Below are 23,401 nucleotides of genomic sequence, written 5' to 3' on the forward strand. Positions count from 1 at the left end.
AATTCTGATCCACGTCCAAATCATATCTGACAGATATTAAAACTTAAATATGTAAAAACACATTTTTATCCAACAGTTTTATTTATTTACTTTCATCACGTTTATATTTATGGTTCTTATTTGTTTGAAAAACAAAGTGAACTCGTAAACAAACACTGTGATTGTATTGTTCTGTACTCAAACCGTAATTCAATCATTCACAGTGTAGGAATTAGTATGTTAATGTAATTGAAAAACCTATGGCCATAACCCGAGGTTAATGGCATCATCAAAAACTAATTGGGGTCACGAGTTATCAAGCCTGGTGTCCAATCAATGACACAGGCTTGCAGGAGTGGGTCAGAGCTACTGTAACACACTCGGGCAATTTCAGTGTGCTCTTCACAAGGATGTGAAGTGCGAGTTGGCTTGGAGGAGAGAGATCTCTGAAACGTTGGCTACAATCTTCTCACTGAGGGTTTCAGTATTAAACAAGCTGTATATAGAAACAGTTTAAGGCTGGGGCTACGCGCCCCACATGTTGGGATAGCTAATGATAATTATTTTCACTATAGACAGATTTAATAAAAACAACACACAGCATTACGTTAGCATGCAAATACCACTGACTGCTGATATACATCAACTAAGAAGCGGAATATTCGTGTATTTGTGGCAGTTTTGCCGTTGTTTGCTCACACTAAGAGTAAACTGAATTTGTCACGTGTTTTAAAGGTTAATATCAGGGTTTAGTGGCGGCAGGCTGATGCAGCAGGACAATAAACCTTGAACTAAAATTCCATCTTTTGAAGCGGAGCGGTCGGAGCCCTAACCTTAACCTGACGTAGATGTTGTGGAATTACCTCAGGGAGCCGTTCGCACAAGATTAAAGCGCACTGCTGATTGGAGCATTTTCTGTCTGGACAAAATGTTTCCGTTACCTCACACATCTTTGTCATTTCTCTACTGCAACTTCACTTCCAGTATAACGCATGTACACCTGCTCATATAACCAGGCTCTTTTAGTGCCGCGCTAAATCAATGCCAAGCTGTTGGATGCCACATTATGATGTTCTCAGAGCGCGCGATCAGTGGAGTATTAGTACTCTTCAGTAATGACACCTTTGGGGACGTTCCTGGCATTTAAATGAATGCACCGACCAACCTTCTCCCGCAGACTAAATGCCATCAATGGACTGGGAGTCAGGCCCCACAGCCTGATCCATGAGTGTCAATACTTTTCTTTCAGCGGAGCCCAGCAGACTCGGTCTAACCGCTGAGAGGGCTATTATTCAGAAGAGCCTTGGAGGACAATAACTGCAACTGATAACCCTTCCTGCTGTTGCATCTTCATAAATCATTCACTGTTTATGTCTATTTAAAACGGACGGTGATGAAAGCTTTGCAAGGTGTGACAAAAGTTGCATATCTCACTGATTACACAGAAAGAGCTTCTGAGGTAGATGTTAACATGGCCAGACTCCTCATATCAGCATGATCCTCGCTGATCACCAACCATAACATTTCATTTGTCAGTATATATCCTCTGGATCACATATCTGGCTTATTATGTAGTCATGAAAGAGAAGTATTTAACAGTAGAAGCTGGTTTCTGGATATCTGCTGACCTACTTCCTGTTCTGTTATCCTGCAGAGAGACGTCGCAAACACTTTGCCAGAAAAGCTCGCAATTAATCCTTCTGCTGTGCGTGTGTGTCTGTGTTTTCGCGAGGGTCGGGTTAATAGTGGCGAGGTGCATTAATGGATTCCGTGGGTGTTGCCCATGGACGTTTCCACGCTTCTGTGGAAAAAAAACAAAACCGTGTGATGGAAAAGCCTTTTAAAAACCTGCCTGAAGAGCGAGAGTAGAAGAGCGAGGGACTCATCGGTGTGTGTGGGTCGTGCATCTTACTGTGACTTTCTGACAGTGCATACCACAAACTACGGGGCTGTCACCGGCCACACTGCACACTGAGGTCAGACGCAAGGTCATCTTTGCATAATGCCTCCAATTTATGTCATTATTTGCTTTTAGGCTTGTGCAGACCCGAAGCTGAGCAGACAGACAGTGTGATTTATGCAGAAGTCTCAGCAGCCCTGTGATGAATTTTTCCTACCCGCTCGTCCCCAAGTGGAACACATGGCGCGAAGGAGAAGCTGAACAGGATATACTTACATTATGCAGCAGAGGCAACATCAACCCTGAGCCACAGGGGTCGTAGTTCTGCCCAAATTTCAAATAAATTTAGCAGAAAAGGTGTATTTTTTGTTAAGTATTACAGCTCTATAAACAGGCTCCTCCTATTCAGGGTTTATGTCTTTATTTAGCAGGGTGCTGGACAGTAGTGCTCATCCACCTCATGTTTAAGGTGCAGATAAAACTGAAGATGAAAAGGTGAATGGGGCCGGTGCAGAAGCCCCACCCACCAGTCACTGGTTAACATACCTGCCCCCCAAGCCCCAGGGTAGTTCAGTATTAATCCTGTTACCTGGGTAAGTTTGATCTAAAAATAAGTGTGGTCAAACAAGACCTCATTTTTCCTGCAGCATCACCTGCTCTTAGTGGCTTCTTCAGAGTTTAGTCCACCTTCCACATTATCCCCAATTTTGCCTCCAAGGTTCTTTCTGTCGTCACCTGAACTGAAGAGCACTCGAAGTGATTTTAGTTAACAGGAGAGAAAACAAGTGAATTAAAAGTTAGGTTTAGAAGTAAATCTAAAATGTTTTTACTCTTAAATCAAAGTCTTACTGGAAACACATCACAATCATCGGCGTAGATCACAGAACTACCGCAGAGTATTTGCCTTTGATCTCGTCTGCACATTTTGCCCCAAAGTCTTGATAAAAGGAAAGAAACCATCGAACTGTCTGAAAATGAGAAAGTAAAATCGGGCTTTCTGCGACTGAAGTTGAGGCTGCGGGTCTTTAATGGATCCCGCTGCACTCGACTCAAACCTTGGCTGATAAATGCACTTGATATATGAGAACAGAGGCAGATAAAAACACTGTGCTTTGGAAAAGCAGGTCTGGGATACCCTTTAAATTGTCACATTATTAAAATACACTTGTGAACCTCAGCTATAATTACAGTTTTCACATTCTGCAGAGAGAAAAGAAAGATGGCTCTGCTGAGCGAGATGCAAAAGTGAATCTACTTTCTTTTATTGCCACCTTTTAGAAATGACTGAAAACGGGAATCTGCCAAACACAATGTCTTCATTTAGTGTCTGGAGTACTGTTAAAACACAATTTCAAAACATAAAAGGCAGTATAGTAAAATATGCAAAAAAGGAAACACTGGATAGAATATACAATTTAGTAATAGAAAGGATGTCGTGTGGTGCCTCTCATGTTTATCCAGAGCTGTGTTCAGGTGAACACCTCGTGAAGGACGAGGTGAGGCAAACAAAAACCGACAAATACCTCGAGTCTGTTGGTAACACAACCTAAGACTAAACGTTTAAGGACACAAACAGCACTCTTTAGTACAGGTGTCCCCAACTCCAGGCCAGTTTTTAGATGTGTCCTTGATCCAACACAGCTGATTCAAATGACCTCCTCAACATGTCTTGAAGTTCTCCAGAGGCCTGGTAATGAACTCATCATTTGATTCAGGTGTGTTGACCCAGGGTGAGATCTAAAACCTGCAGGACACCGGCCCTCGAGGCCTGGAGTTGGGGACCCCTGCTTTAGTAACTCATTTTATTCTAATCTGATGGGTTTGTAAAAGCAATAATCAAAGTAACTCGTCTCGCGTCTCTCTGTAACGTAATTGTTTGAGTGAGTTTTTCGCGTGTCTTCAGCTCATCTTATCTTGTAATCCTCTTATGAGTGTTTTCCTCCACCGACAAGTTATCGAAACAAAAGCCCTCAATTTCCTCACCATTTAATAGGACACGTCCCAGAAGAGTGCGCCTAACATGTTCTCACAGCTGATATGAAAACCCATGAAGGAATTCTGATGACTACAAGGTTCAGCCATCAGGGGCTTGACACCGACGTGCTGGTGGGTCAAATATGGAATATTAAAACTGGTGCTCGGGGGATTGTGCACGAGAGAGGTAACAGTGAGGCAACAATTGCTCCTAAGAACACAGATCCATGTTCATGATCTGAAATTACATCAGATGTCAGGAAAATGAACTCATTTAAAGAGGTTTTATGAAGCAATAAAGGTTCCAGAAGCTGGAAAAACTACACTTTTATATGAATGTCAGCTACTTTCAATCAGTCATAAATACAAAAAAAAAAATAAATTAAGTGTAATCATTGGGCAAACAGTGGTTTATCCAAGCTGCAAGGAGGCTGTTGTCTTATTTTTACTCTAATTTGACTGATGTATCTCCTAACCGGTCGCAGCAGATGGCCCCGCCCCTCCCTGAGCCTGGTTCTGCCGGAGGTTTCTTCCTGTTAAAAGGGAGTTTTTCCTTCCCACTGTCGCCAAAGTGCTTGCTCATATGATTGTTGGATTTTTTCTCTGTATGTGTTATTGTAGACTCTACCTTACAATATAAAGCACCTTGAGGTGACTGTCGTTGTGATTCCGCGCTGTGTAAATAAAATTGAACTGAACTGAATTGAACTAAAATATAAGGCACTCCTACTCTGACTTCACTTTTCAGACCTCTAACCCAAACCCCATCTGAAACATAAATGGGCACAAAACCGATAACCTCAGAAATAGTAACACCGTTTTGCATTTAAGCCACATTTTTATTTATGTTTGAATTTGAGTTTTCATTATTAGCAGACAGCTCACAAAGGTACGACTGTACCGGGGTTACAGTACGTAACCAATGGTTGTTGGTGACCTATAATGAATTAAAGTGAGAGGAAATAAAGGGATTTTTAGACTGTGGGTGAAAACAGCTGCGGCACGCAAAGGAAACAGACAGAAAGCATGCAAGTCTATTATAATCAACCCTCAAACTAAACTTGTGAAAGTTTAAATGATAATTATATGAGCTGTTCAACGTTTTTATGTTTGGCAGCCACAGCGGTATGAACCTCCACAGTTGGATCCCAGAGAAATACTGGTGGACGTTGAGACATTGAACAGAGTGGGATCAATACTTAGAGTTTGACTGGTATCATCATGTTTTTCTTTCTTATTTGCAAACATAAGAAACCATGTGTAGAATATGTGATTGCATAAACATACATGTTTATATTCAGGACATCAGATAGATGTTTGCTTTGTGCAGCACTACAGGGACACTGACTCACTAAACACGACCCTGCAAGGAAAAACTAAAACCGAAAAAGAGCCAAACAACATTAATTACTAAAACTTGTAGCTAGCATGCGTCATACCTCTGGGAGTCCAGCAGATCCCTGGGTCTGATGATGGCCTTGACCAGGGCGTCTGGCCGCACTGACTTCTGAGGCGACATCTTGGGGCTGGAGTCTGACTCGCCGCTCTCCTCGTCCCCCATGGCTTTAACATAGCTGCTGCTCCGCATCCGACGGCAAGGTATCTCATCGTCCTTCCCACCTCCAGGATAACCCCCCCACTCATCCTGGGGCACCTTGTGGGTAGGGGGAATAACAAAGACACATAATAGTTGTTTTTGCTACTTGGGAGCAGAGCATTAATACGCTTTCATCTTTTAAAGCTTTTAAAACAGTGAGCGTTTGGAAGCATGTTTGAGCTGCTCCATGAATGTATTATTCATGATGTTTTTAGCTCCGCTTGTTCCTCACTAACTTCCCGGTTTCCTCCTTTAGCTGCTGATTGCTCTGTACTACAAAGCTGCTAACTTTGTTTTTTTACAGACTTTAAAATGCCCATAAATCTGAACCAAACCTCAGACCTGTCACTGCAGATGACCTCTTATGTATTTGTATTGACAGAACATATTTATTACTGCAACTTTAACAGCCTTTTCCTCTCAGTGTGGCTCTCTTCAGCATTACAGATGCCTGCTTTACAGAGTTCTGCTTTGCTTATTAGAAAAAGTGTATTCCTGATACTTGGTGTAGTAGCATTCATTATGTAAAATTACATTTAAAACACTGAATTCACTGTATTAAATATTTTAAACAATAACAGAGGACAGAGGTTTTTCTTAAATGACCAAGTCAAATATGCAAATCAAACGTTTATTACCATGAGACTAAAAACTGATTTGCAAAAACTAAACATTTCTTTCAGCAGTTTCACAACAACAATAATGAAACAGATAAAAACAAAACCGCGAGCACCCTGCAGCTCAGCATGTAGCACCGACAGAATTAATCTGTTAAATCTTGATTTTCACTCCTGCATATGCCGTCAGACTCCTGAGCCATCGTCTGAAGACTCTCTGAATCCATTCTGTACCAGTGAAAGTGTCACTCGCTGCAACACAACCCCCAGTCACGCACCGCCCTACAGGCTGAGCGGAGGCATCTCCAGTGGTGAGGGAAAAAGTGTGTACTACTATAAGATAACAAGCGGTTGCTGGCAATAGCAACATGAAACTGGTTGCAAAGAGCTTTGTGGAAAACCTGCGGTTGCTTGTAGTTTGCACAGAAGATGCTGATTTGTCTCTAAATATTTTTACTTCTGCTCATCAAGTGTTTGCAGACAAGTGGGTGACCTCTGTACAAACATCAGGCAACCCTGTGATCCTCTATGGGACCAGCCAATCACTGCTGGACAGGGAAAGCATTTTTCCCTTGTTACTGGTAGTTGTGTGACAGGTCTGTGGGAGTGGGGCCTTAGCCGGGTGTACTTCTCAAGAACTTCCACACCGTTTTCCTGGTTTCATCAGGATTCTCATACTGAATTCTGTGGAGTGGATGCAGGGAAGATTAGTGGAGATTATAACCTCGCTCCTCCATATTTACCTGATCTCCATACGTACTCGCCCCCTCGTACACTCCGCTCTTCTTCAGCTTCTCTTCTGCTGTTCCACCTGCTCGCCTGACTACCACAGGAGCCTTTAGCTTCCACTGGATCTCCGGACTACAAACTCTCTCCCTACTTTTGAATCGCATCTTTAAAACCATCTATTCAGAATTGCATATCCTTCATCATGACTCTGTCTTCGTCTACTTTTACATTGTTTAGTTTTTGTACTTTCATGCTTGTTTTTATTTTTCATTTACCTTATGTTTTTATGTTGTTGTACTAACAACATAAAGACCTTGAGGGTCTTTAAAGGTGCCTGTGAATAAAATGTATTATTATTATTGTGTCAGTGAACAACAGATGATTGCACCTTTACTGGACACTGAAACGTCCAAATGTTACTTCTGGTGTGTTGTTATAGCAAACCAAAAACAGGTTCCTGAGTATGCAGCTACCCAAACACAATCTGCCGTCTTCTTGTACTTTCTGCTGATTTTTGGAACAAAATTTGGCGAGTATTGGTAAGAATATTCTCATCTTTCCTTCCGGCTGTGAACGAGCCATAGCGGTGAGATATTTTCACCAAGTTAACAATACAGAATAACAGAATCCTGACCCCGGTGTCTCACCTTTTTATGTAAATGTAGTTGTTTTAAAACCCTGAAGCCATAAAAGCAGCGCTATAATATTTCCGTCAATGAAGCAACATGCCGCTTGATAGACACTTGAACTGAACCCCGACCTCTGGCACAGTTTGTTCCACCCATTGAGCTATGCAGATCCTTTCTTGATTTCTCGATGAGTCAACACACATTAACGCCTTCACACAGCTGTGCGGTGTTTTAGTATTTCTGCAGCTTGGCCAGGTTACAAACTGCTCAAAACCTCGACTGAAAGTCGGCTGTGAATTTGACTGGGCTGCTGATCATAATTACCGCTGGAAGAAAAGCTCGAAACCAGAGGAGAAAAGGAGCTGCCTCTGCTCGCTCTGTCGTAAGCTATCGGAAGTGGAAGCCTGCCATCGAAACGAGCAGGGCACTGCATATGTTGCAATTTTCATCCACTTGTTAAACCAGGTAATTGAGTATCCACGTGAGAATCACCATTTCCCATTCAGAGCGAGAGCACTCATTGGCTGTCTTTATTGCATACGGAGCAAACAGTTCACACTGAACACACAACATCACGAAGGTCTCGAATGTGGAGCGAAGAGGAAGACAATCAGAGGCTCTGTGTGGCTGGAGATTAATACACTTTAATATTAGTCAAATTCAAAATTCAAATTCAAATTTTATTTGTCACGTACACAGTCATACACAGTACGATATGTAGTGAAATGCTTGGACAACTGCTCGTGACCTAAAGAGAACAAAAAAGGAAAAGGCTATGAATAAGATAGGAAATAAATATGAAAAATTAAAAAGGGTAAATTTAACTAGGAAGGAATAAAATATAAATTAAGGTTAAAAATGAAATAACTGTACAACACAAATTAGAATGAAGGGTAAATTTAACTGGGAAGAATAAGATAAAGATAAATATATAAATTAAAGTTGAAAATAAAATAACTGTACAACAAAATACACAATACACAATATAGAATATAGAATATATATATATAGAATATAGAATATAGTCACACGTGCTTTGAGCAGATAGGCTGCTGTGTTATTTGAAAGCGTTTGAAGCAGAACACATGTAACTGTTACCATGTAACTGTGTTATGGGTACAGATGATGTGGAGGAAAATTAGTTTCTGAATCATCATCGTACCACAAAGGAAAAGCGACTCCATTATGGTACATGCCGTTACACAGCACACAGCAAAGCCATTAAAAGGCTCTAATAGGTTTCTGTATTGAAGACAGTGGTGCAGCTTATTAAAATGTGCTGGGCTAACTTCACCCACTGATATAATGAATCAGTGATGATTGTTACTCCCTCTCTCACTCACTCTCTTTCCTGCACACATTTTTCTTTAAAAAAAACAACAGAACTGAGTTATTGTGTTGATAACAGCTGAGTCAGGACCTTAGCCTCACTTACAAACACACAGCTGCAAACACAAACCCCTCTTACTCCAGCTTTTCTATTTTGCTTTTTAGATTAACCTCGCTGCACTCTGTGATGTCACAAGCTTAGCTAGCCATGCTTTTACATGATACGACACCGTCAGTCATCATTCTGTGTGGAAGCTGGACTCACTTTCACATCTTTATGGAGATCTCGAGTTTTTATTTTGTTCAATCTGACCGCTGAGCAGTTTTCTTTGATTTCATAGTAACTCTGCCGCCCTGGTTTTAACATGTCCTCAAACCACAACTGAAACACATACACAAATACAAAGTTTGTGTTTTCCTCCAACAATCAGATGTTTCTGAAAATGAACTGGGTGGCAGCTGACTGACAGCGGCAAATGTCAGGAGGAGATGGGCTACATGCAAATGTCATCAATGCATCAGGTAGATGACTGTAATCACTCCCTGATACAAATGCTATCAGCAGGAAAAATAGCAAGTGAAATGTGAATTTTATTCAAATGGGTATTTGCTGCAAATAAAAGAGTTATCAGTTTTATATGGAAAAAATAGAAAAACATCAAGAATTCATCAAAGGCATTAAAGCTGATGTTATATTTATATTCTAGAACGTAAACGGCACTAATCCCGCAGCGTTAACGTGCGCACACTCACAACTGCTAAACTAGCGAGTGTCATCAGATCAAAACATCTTGAACAATCAAGCAATTATTTCCTCGATCATGATCCACGCTTTGTTGCAAAAAGCTGAATACAAGCATAATGTCCTAATGACACGTCCGTGATGTGAGTCAGCTGTGCCAGGCTCTGGGGACGGAGATCTGGTGAATGTGGAGGCCATGTGAGTACAGTCACGGTCATGTTCCAGGAACCAGTTTGAGACGGTTTGAGCTTCGTGGGGTGGTACGCTACGCTGTGGTCATGAAAGGATGGACGTGGACGACACTCAGGTAGGCTGCTGTGTTTGAACGATGCATCTTGAACACCATTACATCGGCCTGAACCACCGATACCGCTATTACGTTGCTTACAACAGTTCTGACCCTACCATGTGAATGCTGCAGCAGAAATCGAGACTCAATCTTCTATTGTCCAGTTTTGTTGATCCCCTGTGAACTGCAGCCTCAGTTTCCTGTTTTTAGCCCCTCAGTGGTCTGCTTCATATCAGCACTTTTATTTCTGTGCTTAATTGCTTTCTGTCTTACATTCACGCTCTGATGGATGCATCGGAAAGCAGCTTGGGGTTAGTGTCTTGCCCAAGGATATTTGGCATAGAGACTGGAGCAGCTAGGGATTGAACAGACAACCGTCCAATCAGATGACCTGTTTTACCTCCTGAGCAACGGCCGCTCCCAGTGCTCACTGGATAACTTCTGTTTTTTGGACGATTCCCTGTAAACTCTGGGGATGTTTTGTGGGAAAGTCCAAGGAGATTAGCAGTTTCTGAAAGACTCACAGCGGTCTGACCGACACAAACAGCCACACCACATTCAAAGTCTCTTAAATTTCCTTTTGTCCCCATTCTGATGCTCACTTTGAACTTCAGTGTCTACAAGCCCAAAAGAGCTGCTGCCAGCTGACTCAGAACCAGGTTACCCAATAAAGTGGCATTTTGTGATGACATCACTGAGGAAGTTGTGTTAGGCTTGAGGTGTTTGGATGTGCTGCACAAAATGCCTCTCGAACACTAACATGTACTCGTGTGTGAAAGGAGTTACAGAAGCTTACTGTGATGCAAAACACACAGTTAACTGGGACATGTACACAGCCATATGGATACACTCTCAAACACACAGCGATACAAGTCATTCATCTCCCCTCCAAAGACAGACAGACACCATCTACCAAATGGAGTCGATGGGTTAATTAAGTCTTGGAGGGGTTTGATATTTTTAGACGTCTAATTAATGAACGGAATGCCAGAGGACAGGCACAAGCTGTGGTGAGATTTGTTTAATTTAAATTTGCTGATAAAGAGGATAGATTCCAGGGTGTCTCCCTGTGAAGATAAAAAACAGTGAGTGGTCAGTTTCTGATCGTACGAGTGCTTCGCTGCTCACCTTGACCTAAAGATCCCACTAAGAGAGGAATTCAGAGGTGAGCATCCAAAAATGTTCCACAGGGAAACTTTGATGAAGCTTCTGATGCAATGATGTGAATACGAGCCAAGATTTGTGGGAGCTCTGTGAAAATTCACAGTGGGAAATTTTACATTTTAGCTTTTCTCTTCACAATAACGGAACTTTAACTTGATTTAATCAACTGGATTCTGCTCAAAAAATAAGAGACGCGGTTCGGGGAAAATTTTTTTCTCGTACTATAATGAGATTTTTATGACCACAACTCCTGGTACGTGCCCAAGCTGCTCCGACACTTCAGCAATGGCAGCAAACAACCTTGCCTCACCAGCATCTCGTAGCAGGATTAAGCAGACACTGGCACATTTGTGTGTCTACTTTTACTTTGTCTACTTTTACTTTCACAGCTTTGATCTGTGGCTCTGTCGGAGGCCAGAGAGAATGCAGTGTGTATATGTGTGTGTTTGTGTGTTTGTGTGCATGCCGGTAGTGGGGGTAGCCAGGCCCCGGCCAATGCTCCTGCAGTGCTGCAGTGCATTTCATTGATTAACTCTGCGGCTCTATCTATACACCCACTAAGAGACATAAGTCACTGGTATTAAGTAAAGAAATACGCTGGGGCAGACAGAGGGAGAGAGAGAAAGAGTGAGCAATGCACTGTGCAGAAATATGGAGAGATGGCTGATACCTATTGGTTGATGGGAGTTAGAGTGCTCTTAAAGGTGCAATCACTGGTAATCCCATCCACCAGCCTCCCACTACACACCAACGTGGACTCCTCATGTCTCGTGCTGCTTTTGCACAAACATGCAACATTCACAAATCTGCAGTCTCAGTTTTGTTGTTTGTTTGTTTACTGCCGCTTTACATTTTCAGACAAAGTCGTAAAAGTGTAAATAATCGTGCTCAGTAACAAAACGACAGCAGTCATGCCCCGGGAAGATGAAGAGAATAAATTTGTCATTTTGGCTGTAACAGAATCAATCTCATGAATACCAACAGCACTTCTCAGAGTGATTCAAACACTAAAGCTGCTGTATGAGCATCAGCAGAGCTCACAGGGGCAACGAATGATTCCAAGAGCTTAACAGGAGGGTTCTAATCTGCAGACGTGCTGGCAGCTCTATGAACCTGAACTGTGAGCTAAATGGTAACTTTATAAAAAAAAAAACGCTCACCGGGGCATTTACTCAACGGAGCGCGCTCCTGAACTTGAGATGGTTAACGAGCAACAGCTCAGTCGCTGTAGAATGGAATGGCTCAGTCGCTGTAGAATAAAAAGAAGATGTCAGTCTCCTTGCAGCTAGAACCAAATCTGTGATTGCTGAGGGGTTTTTATTTCTGCTGTTGGAGACTGATTGCAAGAAGTTGCAGCAACTGTTGTTTGCCTGCAGTCATTCTCAGCAGATTAGAAAAGGTCTGCAAATAATTACTGTTTATTCTGGTTATATTTCTATAAACAAGCTTGCTGAATGCCTGGGTCATTTTGCAGTTTTTGGGTTCTGCAGGATCAGGATTTGTGGAATAAAAGTAACTGATGTGATTTTCTGTGTAGATAAACGGCAACACAGTTGCAATTTTTGGAATCTTACTATAGTTACATTATCACAAACATATTGCAACAATTAAATTGTTAGATGGTAACCAACTGATCACAGACAGTCCCCGTCTTCAAAGCTAACAAGACTGCAAGTTTACATGGTTGCAATAATTGTGTAGCACTCTAGCATGAGCACATCTGCCACATCAACACTCTACTGATTTTTAACTGATATTCAGCAGCTCGTTCCACCTTTTAGCATGCGTTCATGAAGCTGCTGGCTTTCGGTTTAAGGTTTTGTGCTTTATGAATAAATGCACAAAGTTTGCAGCAATCATTTGAGTAAACGTTGAGATATTTCACAGTGAAGCAAAGCTGTGGACTGACATTAAAATCTCTGAAATCTTGAGGGCCGCAGCATCTTTGTGATGATAACTCGATGTAAATGAGACTGCCCAACATTTCTGCACTAAAAACAGAAGAAAGACATTCAACCAAGACTTTTTCAACTCTTCACCCTTGTTCTGTTGCTAAGAGATGTCTCAAACAAACAAAAAACCTTTCAGATCAACAAAAGGAAGAACTTCTTACAGAAAGTACACACAAGGACAGATTTTCCTTTTGAGTATTTTGATGACAGATAAAAGAGACGGCATGAGGTTCTCTTCTGTTGTGAGGGGGAAACCTACCTACGCTTTTCATCCTTCACCTACCCCAGCATTACAAATACATATTCTTCTCTCCTTCTTATTCATCAGAACTCTGTGCAGTCTGTGATTTTGCTTCCACGTTTGTCCCCTGTGGTAACACCTGTGCTGAATGCTGAATGTACTCATGTGTTCATGTTCATGTAAAATGAACAATATTACTTTTTTATTACTGCACAACTGGTTTGTCAGAGAATTCTTGCTTGCGACGAAACTTCTCCAAACAGACTGTTAGACACTGCATATGGAGTGCTGGGGTATTTTGCACCACATGGTAATAATACACTTAAACAGTGAAGAAGTCTTGGCAGGAAACGCCTGTAAGGCAGAAAATATGGCTATTAAACCTCCCAAGAATTAGGATGGCATCATAGCTGGCTATTATTATTGATTTAGCCTGGCTACTGGATCAGAAAAAGGCATTTTGCAGATTGCAGCTTAACAAGTGACTATTTAATGTTTATACCCTGAAACAATCACATTAAAATCAAAAGAAACTTGAGGTTTGACATAATAACACGACTGCAATAAGATGCACGCTGTCACAGTGATAATCCACATCGTCGCCTCCGGCAAACAGAGACAGACAGTCGTCTGATCTTCGGGTTCCTGGGACGAGATCCCTCTACGTAAGGGTTCGTGGCCCAATTGCTATCTGGGAACTCCTTCATAAAAATGCTAGGAAACCCCCGAGTGTGTGTGGGTGTGCGTTACTACAGCTTTCCATCACAGTGCCAGTTTTGTTTCTGCTGCTTTGCACTTTGCTTTTGTATTTTAATCAGCAGCCTTTCTGCCTCTCAAGCCCCACCTTTGGCAAGCCAACATGGCAGTTAATTGGCTTATTAAATCCCACCGCAATGCCCTATCAGCAAAACTATCAAAGACTAATCCTTCCTTTGTACAACGCTACTGTACGAAGGAAGAGGAAGGAACTCTATTTGCTAGAAAAGCTCACTTAATCTGGGCTGAGAGTTGTCAGTAACGCAGAGTTATTGGGTGCAGTTTAATAGACGGTTTTACTTAGAAAGGCTCCAAACCAAAGTGATCTGGAAGTATCTGTGTAGCTGACATATTAAGAGCTGTTTGAATTCTCTAAATCGTTAGGAAAGGTTCTTCAGTTCTTCCTTTATGACCTCCTTTAGTGGAGGATACACTGAGGATACATCCTTCGTGAAAGGAAGGAGATAATTCCTGGCCATAATTCACAGCGATGCAGCATCCGACCATTCATGGAAAACAATAACAAAACCAACAAAGTGTTGCAAAATTAATTAAAAGTGTGTTTTGCAATGCCATAAGATGCTGATACATTTTGAACATGGATTACAGCGTCTGCTGCACACTGCAACGACGGACAAAGGCTGGCCCACACACCTACACGCGCATTACAGTAGATGGTTCAGTGGCTATTAGTGTGTACAGATCTCAGAACGGGCTAATTAGGGCTAATTTGAGAGATGACAGGAAGAGATGCTAATGCCAGGTCTGATTCCCCACCACTTATCATTTTAGAGAAAAATCTTCTATATGAACCCGTCTGTCTTCCCTAATGTCCAGTTCATCCTGCTTCCACGCACAAAGACTCGCACAGACCTGCCACGTGCACAAACATTAACATTTAACTTTATTACCTGCAGTAGGATTTATGGGATTGATTTGTTACAAAGTTGCAAAGTTAGATTACTTTAATAAGTCTATGATAAAAGTCTGTGTCTATAGTTCTACCAAACTTTCAAAGTTTCTCACTCTCTCCGTCATCACCCAAGGACGGCAACAAGGTGACTAGCACCTCATCAAACCATCTGGTGTGTGATAAACAGAAAAAAACACACTTTTTCACGAACACTGCCACTCACACACTGACAGGTTCGGCACACACACTCTCCCTGGATAGGCTTTATGCTGCTGCTGCAGAGCAGACAGTTGTGGGTAATCCCAATTCAGCAGCAGCAGGATCCGAGTACTTCTCAATGTGACCCCTCAGTGTGTGTAGAGTATCATTCCTGACTATTGGCTCCATCTCTCTGCCTGACTGCTCCTGTTGATGAGCAACAACAGCAGCCACGGGGAGCATTGCTTTGTTTCCTCTCTTCTGTTTCCTAAAGTATCTCAGCACATCCACAGAGCCATAAACCTCAGCCATATATACGCATCTCCAACTTTCTCTCTCCCTCTCCTTCAATACGTTGTCTCCGAGCGTTCCCTGAGAGCGCATTGATTTTCCTCTGGGGAGGGAAGATGTGTCAAGCCCTGTACGGATCGGATTGATAACGCCGGTCTAAATATAGCCCTGCGGCAGGATATTTTTAGAAGTGTTTATAGTGCTGTGACTCGGACACTACCTCAGCTGAAGACGGGAACAGGTGGGGGTGCCAGCACTGCAACTCTCTCTTTAAGAGATTACTTTCCTTATTGGATATGCAAAAAAACTGGAGTGGATGATGCACCGTCTGCCTGATTCTGTGCTGAAAAACTCATCGTAAAACTCTCAGATGATGACGTGTCGGCTTTTCATTTACAACATTAGGCAATCATACGACACGCTCTCTGCTTAGAGCAACGAGTCTCCAAGTCTGCTCTTTTTCTTTGCGCTGAACGATCGCTTTATTTTGGCTACAGGGAGTACTTACATGATGCAATCACATTTCACATTGTTATATTTGCAGCAGCACGGTTACATAATGTTGTTTTTCTGGCTTGAATTTGCAATTTGGGATTGAAAGTGTACTTTCTTATTCCATATACCCTGCAGCATGCTTATAAACCCATGAGAACCTTTTGTGAAAAGTGCTGACTCACTGAATTGATCCCTTCTGTGCTATAAGGTCTCCTGCAGAGCCGATCATGGGTCTGAGCTAAATGCTAAACTTTTCCAGACTGAATCCTCTGTGAAATCAGAGAAAACAACACAGTAAAAAAAATCCAGATTGATTTCTGGCCTTTTATTCTCATACTGCCAGCTCTTCCCCTCCAGCACAGATCATTTACAGAGTTAATTGATTTGTCCTGCTGTGCCAGTCCTTTCTATTGCCAGCCACATGCTGAGCCATAGGACAGGTTCACAATGTAATATCCAGGGCAGTGACAAACAAAACACTGTCTTTCAGATCAGCTTTTAAAGCCAACTGAGACGAGCAGCTTTTCTTCTCCTGTGAGCGCAGGCTTGCTCGTCTTTTCTACAAAGCCTAAAGTTCTTGAAAACTCTATAAAATGACACTCAAAGCACTGCAGTGACAGAAAACGAACGCTATCATCGCTCCTTCTGTTGCATCAACATACAAATCAGAGCATTTCATTTAAAAATAAACTCTGTTTGGCGGCATGCAGGTTTGATTTTGTTTGGTCGAAATCTGATGGCCCCGCTTGTATCCCAGCCGGGATGTTGGGGAGTCATAATGGTGCAGTGCAGCTCAGTGCACCAGTGTAACTACAACTATACTACTGCGCTCACTGAAGATGCAGAATAATGCGATGATGTCAGGAGTTCTGAAAAATTACTCGTTTTTGCGTCTGCTGACTAGTCCCTGTTCTTAAACCTGACCAAAGCCAAACTCACCTGTAGATAGTGGCAGGGCCTGAGGTTGGGCTTGAGATCCGTGGGCATCATTGGCTTTTCCAAGTTGAGTGAGGACTTCCTGTAGGCCTCCTTGGCCTGGCTAACTGTCAGCGTTGACCAGGAGCTTCTCTTCATGAACTTGCCCTCTGGCGCCATGGCTATGCTTTCGCAGGCTGAGCACTTCACGTCGTTGTTGCTTTTGGAGGTCTTTAGCGACAGATCTCCCACCATGTGGCCGTGCACAGACTCGGGGTAACAGTGGCTGATGTGGTCGACTGGATGCCGTGACATGACGCTCGGCGTTCTGTATGTGCTGTCGCTGTCAAGGTTGTCATCTGAACTCCACCAACCTCCCGAGCGCTGCTTGCTGCTGTCGGACTTGCGCTCTTTGCTCTTGCTGCGTTTGCTGTGTTTGTGGTGGCCTTGGTGGTGGTGATGGTGGTGGTGCGAGCTTTCCCTGTGTGAGTCACCTTTGGTGCCGTTCATCTTGGAGGAGCCCTCCAGGGAGTGTGACTTTGTGAAAAGCTTCTGTACTGAGTGGACTAAGTGGCGTATTCGCCCGGGGCTTTCGTTGCGCTGCTCTGTAGTCGTGGTCGTGGTGGAGGTGCGCTGGTACTGCAGCGTGTGGAAGCCGTCCCGGTGCAGTGGCATCTGTTTTTCAAATTGGTCCAGGAGGTTTGCTGGGATTCGGTTCATTTTGCCACTGCCGCCGTGCGAGGATGAGCCGCCGTTGTCTCGAGATTCCCTGCCACCCGAGGCGTTCCCGCCACTGTCCCGCGAAGCGCTGCCGTAGTGCATGCGGGGGAAAGTGCTACTGGAGATAGAGTGGTCAGTGGCCGACATGGACATCGGCATCACCATGCACTCAGAGTGGATGGAGCTCCGTGGGGAGCAGCGGTGATGACCGTCAAGGGGGCAGCTCTCAGTGGGGCTGAGGAGATAGGAAGGAGGCCGTGAGTCAACATGGTGGTGCAGGTGGTCCAGGGAATGGTCACAATCAGCCAGGCCGCAGGTGTGGGCAGAGGTGGGGGAGGTGAGCTGGAGGTGGGCAGGGCGGCCGCCGGAGAGACCCTTCATGTTCCTGGGTGGAGGGGAGTAGCTGTCCTCATCGAAGTACTGCGAGGGGGACCATGAATACTGTTGGTCTGAAAGCAATAAGCAGAGACAATTTCATCAGAATAAGGGTAAAAAAAGCAGCTTCCCAAAAAAGAAACGCATTTCACACTTAATGATGGGGGAGAAAAAAGCCAAATAACACACAAGTTGGTCGTTATCCAGCTTATTCTCACTCTCCAAACCCACTTTGGCTGCAGGGAGGAAAAAAACAAAAAGTCAAAAAGCAGCAGAGCTGAAATGTGGAGGAGAAATCCACAAATTGCTCTGATAAAATCTCAGCACTCTTAGTTTTCACCTTCTATTCCCGTCTGCGGTGGCATACCGCTGTAAAGATGGGACAAGAGAACAAGACAAAAGAAAGAGAAGGGCAGGCGACAGGTAGGATCCCGCATTGCCATTTATCCAAAGCAAAGTGAAATAATAGCCTATCACTCGCCGGCGCTGGTGTCATCCGTCAAAGCCCCGAGGAGTGTGCCGTGAGGCGTAAGGCCGGGAAGGAGACCTTGGAAGGTGATCTCCAGATGCACCCTCCCTCTCTGCTTCTGTTGGGCATTGTAGCCAAAGATTAAAAACCAATTCTGTGCAATCGGTCACCGAGGTCAAACGTCTCTGCGCTCTATTCCAATGTGTTTAACTTAATCAGAGGAAAGGTTTGCTTTTATGCCTCAGCACTGCATGTTCTAATTACAGGCTCCTTCCTTTAAACATGTCGGGACAATGTCGGTTAAAACTCAACTTTAGTGGAACGCTTTTTTACAAATATAATTTTTTGGCCTGGTCCTCATTTCCACGTGTGCCAAAAAATGAATGCTTATCAAGTTATACAGGTAAAAATATATTTTTGAGCCTGTGAATTATGAGTTTGCTCTTTTTCATAATATATTGATAATTGCGACTGTCCTCCAAACCTCCTGGTTTTCAACGAGCAGCTGAACAGTGCAGTGTGATGTCATATTTCAAACTTATCTGCAGCCTGTCTTGTGAAATAGGAAACAAACAAATAAGCATATCTCAGTCCTCTTGCCAGCCATTGCTACGCCTCATAAAGCCCATGCACTTTCACTCCCGCTGTAACCCCATAAAATGAAGGAGAGTTTTTATGAGCTACTGTGGAACGGGAGAGAGTGAGGGAATGGGACAGTCTCATATCAGCGTATTAACAACTCTATAAATTCCCAAAACATTTCCATAAACTTAATTCTGATACCTTGATATGAATAAAGGACAGCTGGACTCTTAACCGTCATTAATGCCTCAGTCCACAGGACTAAATCTTCAGTGTGAGTGAGCAGAGCACCAGCAGATGTTGGAAGCTGATAGCTGCCTGTTGCACTGACTGAACGTTTGGAAAATGGTAAGCAGACTGTACTTAGTGTTACTGGCCTCTCAAAACATTGCACCTTGAAATTAAGACTAATAACCTGCAGAGCAATTAAATAGTTGTATAAGCTGCACCGTACAAATGATCTCTGTGTGGTACTTCCTGGCACTATACAGAAGCTGCTGTCTACACGAGGTAGAAATAATCCAGACATTTTTACCTTGCTGCCCACTCAGACCTCTCTGCATCACATTCACACACCAAATGATGCATCAGGGGAAATTTTGGCATTCAGTATCTTGCCCAAGGACACCTGACTTGAAGACTGAAGGAGTGCTGAAGCACAGACTTCCCTTGTGTAATATTAGTTTGTTTGATGGTTTTTTGGAGGTATTGTTATGGGAAAAAGACCGTTTCACAGGACTCTATGCAATACAGTGAAGTACTAAGTACACACTCTGATTGAATAGCTTGTAGAACAGGTGAAATCTCTAACGGCAAGGTCAGGCAGAAACAGCAACTTTTAACCAACATAACTTCATAATGTGTAACTGACTGCAACATTAAACTATGACTTTTATAATGCATTGCTCTTGTGAAATGTCTCCTCTCATAGAGACAGGGTCCTTTAACAGGGTTCAATGACTTCTGCGTTTCCGTTTTATAACCTGCCTCTGTATAAAACTGACTCAGATTCATCTTATCTACATGTTCCTTGTAACGTATTTTGTGAGCACATAGATCAGAAGCCCAGATGTGCTGCACTTACAATAAAATTATGAGAGTTTTGAACTCCAACATCTGCCAAAATCAGCCGAGGAGCATTTATATGACTGATGCACACTGAGGTCAGCGAAGGCACCACGTTAGTGGATTTTCATGTGCTGACAGTGAAACATTTGAATATCCCTGCAAAAGCTTCACAATCATATAAACTTTACCTGCATCAGTTTTATCTGTGAAATTCCTTTTCAGGTCTTTTCTCCCGGTTAAGGGACTTTCCCTGGGAATATTGAGGATTTAGATTATTTTGTCAATAGTTTGATTGAGTCTCGTACTCGTAGATCAAAAACCTGAGCAAGATCACGAGAACGACTTACTCTGCTGGTAGTGGCTCGTAACTAAGGGTGGATGTTCCCTTTCATCTTTCAAATTGGATCAAATTTATTCCGTTCAAAATAATTTTTAATGAGGTCTAAGATCTCAACCCCTGAGGTGCAGCCGTGCTCTTCTGTTGCTGCCGTCCTCCATCTGTCGAGATGAAAACAAATTCTCGTTGTTTACCAGTCTTACATGAGGATGTCTTCTTGGCAGCCTGATGTAAAATTAATCCAGGCTACTCTAAGCACGCCCGAGGGAAGAGGTTGCTTTTGTACGGCTGCACAGAACTACGCTGAAAAAGCTCATCAGACGCATTACTGCTGAATGCATTTGAATGGGATAATTCAGGTGGACTTGCTTAGCTTGAGTCCAGATCATTCCCTGCTAGCATGTGAAACAGGAGGATGACGCTGCATTATTGATTGATGCGATGCTACGTTTCTATCTGAAGTTATGTCACTGTCTTACTCCAAGGCTTTTCTTTGACAGCTCACTATTCCTTCAGGTATCTCAGGGAGCTGCACTGAATAAATTACCTAACCGCAGAGTTATGGTACTTCCTGGGATTATACGACAGATGACAGACTCATCTGCCCTCAGTTTCTCTTTCTTCTTTTTCACCTTCTACCAGTGCTGATACCAAATTTATCATCCGCTACAAAAAAAGACAGAAAAAAATAGATTTGTGATCAGAAACATTTGAAAGTTGACTTAATTTTTAGCCAAAGCACCCTGAGCGAGGCAGACAGCTCTCTCAGTGAGTGCACATCCTTCTGGCAAGTACTTTGCAAACAGGGAGACAAGTATCTGTGACATCTGTGGACAGGGAGAGGGCTTGTTGTTTATACACTGATACCAGCACCTGCCATCACATTATTGGCTTCCTGGCAAGGGTGCCAACTGCTTAGAAGCACTGCTAGGATGGAAGCTGAATCCAGAAGTGCAGTGGAAATAGTGTTTGGGGTACAACCATCAAGCTACTGGGCTTTTAGTGTTGATGTGATGATAATAACGACACTGACTGTGCACATGAGAAAAATTAAGAAAAGCTGATATTTGAGAAAACAGAGACCTTTGCTGTTACTCCAGACATGCTAACTTATTAGAGATCAACTCAGAAAAAGGAAATGATCGTTCAACTTAACGCACACACCCTCCACAATCATCCAATATCTGTTTCACCCCTTGACATAATACACATGTCTATAATGCTGTCACAGGCTCCAGGGCTCAGCTGTGATAAACACACCTTCTACCTGACATTAGGTGTACACAGACAGGAAACAGATTCAGAGGAAGACGCTCATTTATTAAGGCCTTCTGTTCTGTGCTGCCACCCCGCCCGCGCGCACAGTGTGAGTAAAGGTCGTTTTGCTCCTCTTAACACATTAGCATTTAAATAGCATTATATCTGCCCTCAGTATCAGTGACAGCTTCCACTCTTCCACTGGCTCAGGCCCTAACTGGAGTTGAAAACAAAGTTAAAAGTTAATAAAGCGCTGCACTAGACTGAGAGATCAAAGGCATGCGACCTTCAGCCTTGGAAGTGGTTAGCATCGTGGCTAACCGCAGCGCTAAGCGGGACGGGATTTGGTTATGGGCGACTGTGAAGAAGAGTCCTGCTCGTGAAGCAACGTGCGAGGAATAGTTGCAGCATTTTGCATCAGTGGAAGAATCCGTCCTTTCTGAGATGTCAAAAAGCCTGAACTACTTTAGTTCTTGTGGTTAATTTGGTTGTTTACTGGTTTACCGCTGCAAGAGCAATGAAGACGATTTCCTTAAAGATGGATCGTTTTCCCTGAGAGATAGAGTTTTAAATGATGTAGAAAACAAGTTCAACTTTAACTTTTAAATCGCATACAAAAAAAAGAAACAATTTGTAGAATAACTTCAAAACAACTGCTAAGTTCATTTTAAACCTACATTATTTTTTTATTTTACGATGGGCTCACACCAGCTGTGACACCCATCGTCATGTTGACCCATCAGTACTCGGCACACATTTAATGATTCAGTAATTACTAAATGATTACCAGCTGCAGCAGCCCGGATGGTTTCCACCCTGCGAGTTGTGAGTACTCTGAAAAATCCTGCTACAGTAGGTGATTCCTTCCTTATGACACGCACACACAAAGATAGGCTCATGAGGTGAGTATACATAGTATTGTTTGAAATGGCCTTATCCAGCAGTATCCAATCCAGCTGGCCAAAGTAAAGTCACACCCCTCATTTTCTGAGCAAAACTAATCAATAGAGCAGCTTCCTTATCCATCTCCCAAAGGTTAAATGCAGTCTCCGTAGAATTCTGGCCTTTTCTTCGAAAATCAAAGGAAAGGGAATTGCGTCCTCAACCCTCAGGGCAAATCAGCAATGACCTGAGCTATTCGATTTGAGAAGGAGCTAATGGACAAGGAGACAAAGTAGTAAGTCTGTCAGCTCTGTCAGCCTCGTTATATCTGCCACAGCAGCTCGGATCAAAATAAGGCTGCGACTTACATCTTTGGCAGACATCCTGCTCACTTGTCCATCAAAGCGACAGCACTGGACAATTCATGCGTAGGTCTCGAGTGTAGCATGTGAGCTAAATCTGTACCAGCAGCATTGTAGCTGCTAATGTAATACTCAGCTAAGTGAGCTTTTTCCATCTGACACAGCAATTGGGGACCAATCATTTGTCACTCGTATCTTTTCTCACTGACCATCTGTCTTTCTCCGGCCGTGACACTCGAAACAAACTGTTTCTTTCATGATCGCCGCTGTGACTGACACCTAACGCGGAGACACGAGATAAAAACAGAGCGTCGCAATCACAGCACCGCGTGGGTCACATGCGGACATTATGTTTGCACGGCTGCTCAGATAGGAGATGCATTGGCTCTTAAATTGGCGTGAGAACGAAATGAAGTAAAATCGTCACGTGACTTCATCACTGATCGTCTGTTGATCTCAGTTCAGAGAAAAAAGAGCTACATTCATGCTGCTTTTATTATCACCGCTGACTAAACACTCCATTGCATAAAGACAGACATATATGATCACTTCCTGATATGTGTGCATGAAAAACTAAAGCTCTGGCACCAAACTTCTTTCACATCGGGGGCCACAAACAGCCCACTTTGACGTTAGTGT

At 43.0% G+C, this 23,401-nt stretch overlaps 1 protein-coding gene across 4 annotated transcripts in view; it reads right to left on the reverse strand.

Annotated features, from left to right (window-relative positions):
* dlgap2a (discs, large (Drosophila) homolog-associated protein 2a) overlaps nt 1-23,401 on the reverse strand; it is a 135,492-nt gene that overhangs the window by 37,681 nt on the left and 74,410 nt on the right. For all 4 annotated transcript variants that reach the window (XM_085258350.1, XM_085258353.1, XM_085258349.1 and 1 more), the window contains 2 exons: nt 16,735-17,879; nt 5,293-5,507 (listed from right to left, as the gene is read on the reverse strand). In XM_085258350.1, the coding sequence (XP_085114476.1) occupies nt 5,293-5,507; nt 16,735-17,811 (1,292 nt within the window). In that variant the 5' untranslated portion in view covers nt 17,812-17,879. The remainder of the gene's footprint in view (nt 1-5,292; nt 5,508-16,734; nt 17,880-23,401) is intronic.

Source organism: Mchenga conophoros, linkage group LG19 (assembly GCF_057382185.1).
Source record: "Mchenga conophoros isolate Kocher_MC1m ecotype Shallow Benthic linkage group LG19, M_conophoros_male_GT1.1, whole genome shotgun sequence".
Taxonomy (NCBI): domain Eukaryota; kingdom Metazoa; phylum Chordata; class Actinopteri; order Cichliformes; family Cichlidae; genus Mchenga; species Mchenga conophoros.